General features: G+C 50.1%; 1 protein-coding gene across 1 annotated transcript in view; it reads right to left on the bottom strand.

The window, feature by feature from the left end:
* The window catches only part of ASMT (acetylserotonin O-methyltransferase), a 32,732-nt gene that overhangs the window by 14,030 nt on the left and 9,228 nt on the right, over nucleotides 1-9,474 (bottom strand). Inside the window, exons 4-6 of the mRNA XM_025371827.1 lie at nucleotides 7,987-8,055; nucleotides 5,450-5,568; nucleotides 3,856-3,996 (exon numbers count right to left, since the gene is read on the bottom strand). Of these exons, the coding sequence (XP_025227612.1) occupies nucleotides 3,856-3,996; nucleotides 5,450-5,568; nucleotides 7,987-8,055 (329 nt within the window). The remainder of the gene's footprint in view (nucleotides 1-3,855; nucleotides 3,997-5,449; nucleotides 5,569-7,986; nucleotides 8,056-9,474) is intronic.

Raw genomic sequence — 9,474 nt, 5'->3', positions numbered from 1 at the left:
GAGCAAGACTCCGTCTCAAAAAAAAAAAAAAAAAAAAAATTAGCTGGATATGGTGGCACGTGTCTGTAATCCCAGCTACTCGGGAGGCTGAGGCAGGAGAATCTCTTGAACCTGGGAGGCAGAGTTTGCAGTCAGCCAAAATCCCGCCATTGCACTCCAGCCTGGGCGACGAGAGCGAAACTCAGTCAAGAAAAAGAAAGGAAGGGAAAGAAAGAAAGAAAAGAAAGAAAAGAAAGAAAGAAAGAAAGAAAGAAAGAAAGAAAGAAAGAAAGAAAGAAAGAAAGAAAGAAAGAGAAAGAAAGAAAGAAAAGAAAGAAAGAGAGAGAGAGAGAGAAAGAAAGGAAGAAAGAAAGAAAGAGAGAAAGAGAGAAAGAGAGAGAGAGAAAGAAAGAGAGAGAGAAAGAGAGAGAAAGAAAGAAAGAAAGAGAAAGAGAGGAAAGAAAGAAAGAGAGAAAGAGAGGAAAGAAAGAAAGAGAGAAAGAAGGAAAGAAAGAAAGAGAGAAAGAAAGAAAGAAAGAAAGAAAGAAAGAAAGAAAGAAAAAGAAGGAAAGAAAGAAAGAAAGAGAAAGAAGGAAGGAAGGAAGGAAAGAGAGAGAGAGAGAAAGGAAGGAAAGAAGGAAAGAAGGAGAGAGACAGAGAGAAAGAAAGAAGAGAAAGAAAGAAAAGAAAGAAAGCGAAAGGAAGGAAGGAGGGAGAGAGAGAGAAAGAAAGAAGAGAAAGAAAAGAAAAGAAAAGAAAAGGAAGGAAGGAAGGAAGGAAGGAAGGAAGGAAGGAAGGAAGGAAGGAAGGAAGGAAGGAAGGAGAAACAATATGACTATGTGTCACAGAAGGCAGGCAGTTTGCCTGGGGTCTCATGGTAAATGGAACTCACGTGCAGCTTCCAGATTCCAACCCTGGGTGCTTCCCAGTAAACCATAAGGTATCCTAACAGTTGTTCGGGTTGCAAAACCATGAACAAAAAAAACCATTTTCTCTCAGGTCCTATCCAACCAACAAGTCTTGCTACAAACTCTTTCATTTTTTAAATTTTTTTATTTTTGAGATAAAGTCTCGCTCTGTCGCCCAGGCTGGAGTGCAGTGGCACGATCATGGCTCACTGCAGCCTCCACCTGCCACGCTCAGGCAATCCTCCCACTTCAACCTCAGGAACAGCTGGGGCCACAGCTGTGCACGGCTACACCTGGCTAATTTTTGTTTTTTGTTTTTTTTTTTGTAGAGACAGGGTCTCACCATGTTACCCAGGCTGATGGTAAACTTCTGGGCTTAAGTGATCCACCCACGTCAGCCTTCCAAACTGCTGGGATGACAAGCAGGGGTCACTGCCCTGGGCCTTACCTCTTTTTTTTTTTTTTTTTTGAGACACAGTCTCACACTGTGGCCCAGGCTGGAGTGCAGAGGCCGGATCTCAGCTCACTGCAAGCTCCGCCTCCCGGGTTCACGCCATTCTCCTGCCTCAGCCTCCACAGTAGCTGGGACTACAGGTGCCCGCCACCTCGCCTGGCTAATTTTCTTTTTTAATTTTTAGCAGAGACGGAGTTTCACCGTGTTAGCCAGGATGGTCTCGATCTCCCGACCTCATGATCCACCTGCCTCGGCCTCCCAAAGTGCTGGGATGACAGGCGTGAGCCGCCACACCGGGCCTGGACCTTAACAATCTGAGAAAGTAGCATGAAAACAGGACAATAGACGCTGTAATTGTCTATTACAATCTTAAAGCCTTCTTCATCCAACTCAGGACCTTGGCATGAGCTGACTGCTCCTAAAACAAGGCTTTTTTTTTTTTTTTTTCTTAGGATGGCCTGTCACTCTGTCACCCAGGCTGCAGGGCACTGGCAGGATCTCGGCTCACTGCAACCTCTGCCTCCCAGTTCAAGCGATTCTCCTACCTCAGCCTCAAGTAGCTGGGACGACAGGTGCACGCCACCCTACCCAGCTAATTTTTGTAGTTTTAGTAGAGACGGGGTTTCACCGTGTCAGCCAGGATGGTCTCGATCTCTTGACCTTGTGATCCGCCCGCCTCGGCCTCCCAAAGTGCTGGGAAGACAGGCGTGAGCCACCGCGCCCGGCCAGCATATGCTGCTTCTTTCACATAAACCAGGTTCTTCTCATCCTTCAGGTCTCATCTCAGCCTCTCGTGACCAAGCTAGTTCGATGTGGTGTTTTCTCCATGGAATAAAACAGAAAGAAATAATGCCTTCGCAGTAACTTGGATGGAGCTGGAGGCCACCGTTTTACATGAAGGAACTCAGGAATGAAAAAAAAAATATTGGATGTTTTCACTTACAAGTGGGAGCTAAGATACGAAGATGAAAACACATACAAATGAGACAAAGAATTTCGGGGACTCAGGGTGAAATGTGGGAGGTGGGTGAGGGATAAAAGACTCTCAAAAAAAAAAAAAAAAAGAAAAGAAAAAGAAAAGTCAGGCACGATGGTTCACGCCTGTCATCCCAGCACTTTCGGATGCTGAGGCGGGCAGATCGCCCGAGGTCAGGAGTTTGAGACCAGCCTGTCCAACATGATGAAATCCCATCTGTACTAAAAAGTACAAAATTTAGTCAGGTGTGGTAGCCGGCACCGTCATCCCAGCTACTCAGGAGGCTGAGGCAGGAGAATTGCTTGAACTGGGGAGGTGGTGGGTGCAGAGAGCCAAGATGGTGCCACTATACTCCAGCTTGGGAAACAGATGCAAACTTTGTCTCACAAATAAATAAATAAAATAAAATAATTTTTTAAGAACAGTGGGTGTAACAAAATCTCAGAATTCACCACTAAAAAACTCACCTGGTTGGGCGCGGTGGCTCACACCTGTCATCCCAGCACTTTGGGAGGCCGAGGTGGGTGGATCACCTGAGGTTGCGAGTTCAAGACCAGCCTGGCCATCATGGTGAAGCCCCGTTTGTACTAAAAATACAAAACTAGCCGGGCGTGGTGGCAGGTGCCTGTAATCCCAGGTACTTGGGAGGCTGAGGCAGGAAAATCGCTTGAAGCCGGGAGGTGGAGGTTGCAGTGAGCCGAGATTGCACCACTGCACTCCAGCCTGTAATCCCAGCACTTCGGGAGGCCGAGGTGGGCGGATCACCTGAGGTCGGGAGTTCGAGACCAGCCTGGGCAACATGGAGAAACCATGTTGGTGTCTCTACTAAAAATACAAAAATTAGCCAGGCGTGGTGGCGGGCGCCTGTAGTCCCAGCTACTCGGGAGGCTGAGGCAGGAGAATCGCGTGAACCCGGGAGGTGGAGGTTGCAGTGAGCTGAGATTGCACCACTGCACTCCAGCCTGAGTGACAGAGCAAGACTCTGTATCAAATAATAATATAATAATAATAATAATTGTAAGAAAGCTGTATACCTACACACAGCTTTCCATCCATCATGAGTAACAGACAGTGTGGAGTTGAGGGTGTTATTGGGAGCAAGAAGAAAATAAAGAAAATAAAGGATTCTCCTGGCCGGGCGCGGTGGCTCAAGCCTGTCATCCCAGCACTTTGGGAGGCCGAGACGGGCGGATCACGAGGTCAGGAGATCGAGACCATCCTGGCTAACACGGTGAAACCCCGTCTCTACTAAAAAATACAAAAAACTAGCCGGGCGAGGCGGCGGGCGCCTGTAGTCCCAGCTACTCGGGAGGCTGAGGCAGGAGAATGGCGTGAACCCGGGAGGCGGAGCTTGCAGTGAGCTGACATCCGGCCACTGCACTCCAGCCTGGGCGACAGAGCGAGACTCCGTCTCAAAAAAAAAAAAAAAAAAAAAAATCGCATGACATCTTCATCATGTCCCAGAAGCGTCCAGCCACAACCCCCGCTCGGAGAAGCCATGAGACAGGTCTCTGCTTCCCCGACAGACTCCAACACACCTTCCTGGAAGTGAATCTGTTCCTCCTCCGAGAACGAGAAGTGCTGCTTTGCCGTCCGCACCACCTCTGGGACGTCGAAAACGGTGACCTTACAACCAGGATACAGACACAGGCATTCCTTCGCCAGAGCTCCAGGGCCACCTGGAAGAGGACAAAGCGTGTCTGGCCCCCAGAGATGAACCGGGGAGACGTCACTCGCCCTCCACGCACCGTGGACCCATGAAGGGTTCAACCCAGGAACTTGGGTCCTTCCACCGTGTCTGGTCTTCGACACCAGCCCGGCCAACATGGCAAAACTCCGTGTCTATCAGAAAAATACAAAAATTAGCCTGCCGTGGTGGCAGGTGCCTGTAATCCCAGCTACCCGGGAGGCTGAGGCAGGAGAATCGCTTGAATCCGGGAGGCGGAGGTTGCAGTGAGCTGAGACCACACCACTGCACTCCAGCCTGGGCGATAGAGCAAGATTACATCTAAAAAAATAAAATAAAATATAGGGGCCAGGCATGGTTGCTCAAGCCTGTCATCCCAGCACTTTGGGAGGCCAAGGCAGGTGGATCACGAGGTCAAGAGATACAGAGCAGCCCAGCCAACATAGCAAAACCCTGTCTCTATTAAAAAATCCAAAAATTAGCCTGGCATAGTGGCGGGCACCTGTAATCCCAGCTACCCGGGAGGCTGAGGCAGGAGAATCGCTTGGACCCGGGAGGCGGAGGTTGCAGTGAGCCGAGATCGCACCACTGTACTCCAGCCAGGGCAATAGAGCAAGATTACATCTAAAAAATAAAATAAAATATAGGGGCTGGGCACGGTGGCTCACGCCTGTCATCCCAGCAGTTTGGGAGGCCGAGGCGGGTGGATCACGAGGTCAAGAGATACAGACTAGCCTGGCCAACATGGCAAAACCCCGTCTTTATTTTAAAAATCCAAAAATTAGCCTGGCATAGTGGCGGGCACCTGTAATCCCAGCTACTCAGGAGGCTGGGGCGGGAGAATTGCTTGACCTGGGAGGCGGAGGTTGCAACGAACCGAGATCGCACCACTGTACTCCAGCCTGGGCAATAGAGCAAGATTACATCTTTAAAAAAAATTAAAATAGAAATAAAAGAAAAGCGTGCTTGCGGCGGAGATGTTTGCTGACTCTAGGAAGTACCCAGTGCTGGGAGGAATGATTCCTCCAAGACCAGAAATCTCGTACATGTCAAAGCATCAGAATGCAGAAAATAAAAGCCATTGTTAGGCCGGGCGCGGTGGCTCACACCTGTCATCCCAGCACTTTGGGAGGCCGAGGCGGGCAGATCACGAGGTCAAGAGATCGAGACCAACACGGTGAAACCCTGTCTCTACTAAAAATACAAAAAATTAGCCGGGTGTGGCAGCTTGCACCTGTAGTCCCAGCTACTCTGGAGGCTGAGGTGGGAGAATTGCTTGAACCCGGGAAGCGGAGGTTGCAGCGAGCTGAGATTGTCCCACTGCACTCCAGCCTGGGTGATAGAGCAAGACTCCATCTCAAAAAAAAAAAAAGACATTGCTAACACACTCCCTACAGAGAACAGGAGACACAGCTCTGAGGTTTTGGGGGCGGGGGGGTACCTACCACCGAGGTCGCACATAAGTGGGAACCCCGAAAGGTCAAAGGCGGTGAGCACGCTTCTCCCGTTGACGCTCCAGACCTCCTGCAGAGCTTGCATGAACTGCAGCCGCTCGCCCTCAGACCTGGCGTGCAAAGCCACGCTCGTGAAGACGGTGAAGATCTGGGCAAGCGTCCAGAGCAAGGGCGTACATAACCCCCTGCTGAGAACACAGCCGTACCCTACAGGTGCACCTGAGAGCTTCGTATGTGTGAAATGGAACACGAAGTCATTTGGGATGGGGGAACCAAAGACAAAGAGCTCGGCCACCAAAGGGTACGCAGCTCTGGGAAACCCGGGGTGGAGTCAGAACGGATCATTGTTCTCTGGATGGGAAGGGATTTCCCCGCTCGATGGGAAGGGATTTCTATCCGAAGAGGAGTTTAGATGTTTTCTAAGGGGAAAGTCGATAATATGTCCCCCCACCCACAAAGCTCAGCTCCAGAGGACAAATCCAGGAAGGGGGGGGTCCACATATCCTGGGACAGGGGCCCCAGAAGGTGGGAATTCAGGTGGTGGGGGAAGAGGCTAGAGAAAAGGCAGGAACTAGTAAGGGAGGGAGGTGAGATGGAGCCAAGAAGGACAGGTGGACACAGAGGCGGACAGAGCTCATGTGTTGCAAGCTCCCCCTCTCCTCCTGTCCTCTCTAAAGAGCCTGCTGTGGGGGTTTGCCTCAGAGTAATGAGGGCTGCAAAACTGCCTCTTAGGTACTGGGGTCACTATTCAGGTGATGACCACACTAAAAGCCCAGGCTCCACACCGCAACATGTGAGCATGGAAGAGACGGGGACTTGTGCCCACTAAACAGATACATATATACACATATACGTACACATGTATACATACATTCACATATAGATGAAGAAAGGAAGGAAGAAGGAGAAAAAGAAAAAAGGAAAGAAGAAAGGAAAGGAGAGAAAGAAAGAAAGAAAGAGAGAGAAGGAAAGAAAAGAAAAAAGAAAGGAAAGGAGGAAGGAAGGAGGGAAGGAAAGAAGGAAGGAAGGAAGGAAGGAAGGAAGGAAGGAAAAGAAAGAAATGGGTGAGGGAGGGAGGAAAGGAGAGAGGGTGGGTGGGAGGGAAGGAAGGAAGGAATAAGGGAAGGAGGGAAGGAAGGAAGTGAGGGAGGGAAGTAGAGAGGGTGGGAGGGCGGGAAGGGAGGAAGGAAAGAGACAAGGTGGGAGGAAGGGAGAAAGGAAAGAAGGTAGGAAGGAAAAAAAAGAAACAAGGAAAACAAAGAAAGAAAGAAAGAAAGACTGAAAGGAGAAGAGAGGAGGGAAAAAGGAGGGGAAATATGGGGCATGAAAACGGAAGACGAGAGAAAGGAGAAGACGGGAGAGGAGAATGAGAGAGGCAGGCGAAGGGAGGGGACGGGAGAGGTAGAAATGAAAAGAGAGGAGAGAAGGGAAGAGAAAGAAAGGAGGAAAGAGAGGAGAAAGGAAGAGGAAAAGAAGAGAAAGAGGATGAAAGGGGATGGGAGGGAAAAGGAGAGGAGAGGAAAGAAGAGAGTGAAGAAGAGAGAAGGGAGAGGAGACAAGAGAGGGAAGATGGGAGAGAGGAGGGGGAGGTGGAGAGAAAAAGAGAGGAGAGAAGGAAAAGGAGAGAAAGAGAGGAGGACAGAAGAGAAAGAGAGGGAACAGGATGGAAGGAGAGGAGAGGGGAGGGGAATAGAGGGGAGAGGAGGGGAGGAGAGGAGAGGCTGGGGGGCAGGCAAACCCCTCAGGCATCCCCTTGTCCTTCATACGCTTCTCTATTCCATGCCTCAGCTGGAACCCTGGACCGGCCCATCAATCCACCTCCACCTTGGAATTCCAGGTAAGAGCTTCAGGCAAAGGCCAAAGCTGTGTCCACGTCCACAAAGCAAAGTGAAGAACTGGGGTCTCACCTGGCCTCACCTTCACCTCTGACCAAATCAAAAACTGGGCCTCTATTTTCTTTCTTTTCTTTTCTTTTTTCTTTTTTCTGAGATGGAGTTTCACTCTTGTCGCCCAGGCTGGAGTGCAGTGGCGTGATCTCAGCTCACTGCAACCTCCATCTCCCAGGTTCAAGCGGTTCTCCTGCCTCAGCCTCCCGAGTAGCTGGGATTACAGGTGTGCACCACCACACCCGGTTAACTTTTGTATTTTTAGTAGAGATGGGGTTTCACCGTGTTGGCCAGGCTGGTCTCGAACTCCTGACCTCAGGTGATCCGCCTGCCTCGGCCTCCCAAAGTGCTGAGATGACAGGCGTGAGCCACCACACCTGGCTGGTGCCTCCATGTTCTACATAAACACTGAGTTTGTGAGTAGTCCTTTGGAAGGAAGGGTCAAGTTGCACCCACTCAGGAACTGGATCCATTCGAACATCAGAATCTGGGATGGTAGTGGGGGTGGGGGGTGTTATTTTAAATTAAATGGTGACTTCCTCCTGGGTTATCCCGTTTGAGTACATTGATTGGGTCTCCTAAGTCCTTTAGAAATAAACACAATCTTATCTGAGTTGTTGGTTTCAAAGTGATGGGTGTTACCTGTAGATGGCTGTAAAAAGGTCTTCAGCGGGAACGCCAAACGTCTGCAGGTACTGGTTCTTTCCTTCTCTAAGAGAGGGAAGGCTGCTGTTTAACTACCTCATCTCATCTCATCATCTCATCTCATCTCATCATCTCATCATCTCATCTCATCATCTCATCTCATCTCATCATCTCATCATCTCATCTCATCTCATCTCATCTCATCATCTCATCTCATCATCTCATCTCATCTCATCTCATCATCTCATCTCATCATCTCATCTCATCATCTCATCTCATCATCTCACCTCACCTCACCTCATCATCTCATCTCATCTCATCTCATCATCTCATCTCATCTCATCTCATCTCACCTCACCTCACCTCACCTCATCATCTCATCTCATCTCATCTCATCATCTCATCTCATCTCATCTCATCTTGTCTCATCTCCTCATCTCATCTCATCATCTCATCTCATCTCATCTCATCTCAGTCGCCCAGGCTGGAGTGCAATGGCATGATCTTGGCTCACTGCAACCTCTGCCTCCCAGGTTCATGCCATTCTCCTGCCTCAGCCTCCCGAGTAGCTGGCACTACAGGCGCCCGCCACCACGCCCGGCTAATTTTTGTATTTTTGTAGAGACGGGGTTTCATCATGTTGGTCAGGCTGGCCTTGAACTCCTGACCTCTTGATCCGCCCGTCTTGGCCTCCCAAAGTGCTGGGATTACAGGTGTGAGCCACCGTGCCCGGCCTTATCTTATTTTATGAGATGGAGTCTCGCTCTGTTGCTCAGGCTGGAATTCTATGGCACTATCTCGGCTCACTGCAATCTCCGACTCCCGGGTTCAAGCGATTCTCCCGCCTCAGCCTCCCGAGTAGCTGGGACTATAGGTGCCCGCCACCACACCTGGCTAATTTTTTGTATTTTTAGTAGAGACGGAAGTTTCACTGTGTTGGCCAGGCTGGTCTTGAACTCCTGACCTCAAGTGATCTGCCCACCTCGGCCTCCCAAAGTGCTGGGATGACAGGCGTGAGCCACCACACCCGGCTATACCAGGTGATTTCTACCGTCTGCTCTGGGTAAGCAACTCTAGCAATTCAATGTTTGGTTCTGCAAGAAATCTGCCATTTCAGGCTGGGTGAGGTGAGATGGTGCCACTGCACTCCAGACTGGTCGACAGAGCGAGACTCCATTCAAAAAATAAATAAATAAATAATTTTTTTTTTTTTTTTTTTAAAAAGGCTGGGTGCGGTGTCTCATGCCTATAATCCCAGCACTTTGGGAGGCTGAGGCGGGCAGATCACCGGAGGTCAGGAGATCGAGACCATCCTGGCTAACATGGCGAAACCCCGTCTCTAGCTGGACGCGGTGGCGGGCACCTGTAGTCCCAGCTACTCGGGAGGCTGAGGCAGGAGAATGGCTTGAACCCGGGAGGCGGAGGTTGCAGTGAGCCGAGATCGCACCACTGCACTCCAGCCTCGGTGACAGAGCGAGACTCCGT

Source organism: Theropithecus gelada, chromosome X (assembly GCF_003255815.1).
Source record: "Theropithecus gelada isolate Dixy chromosome X, Tgel_1.0, whole genome shotgun sequence".
NCBI classification, from domain to species: Eukaryota; Metazoa; Chordata; class Mammalia; order Primates; family Cercopithecidae; genus Theropithecus; species Theropithecus gelada.
Note: the sequence above shows the minus strand (reverse complement) of the source record. Positions and strands in the feature narration are given on the sequence as shown.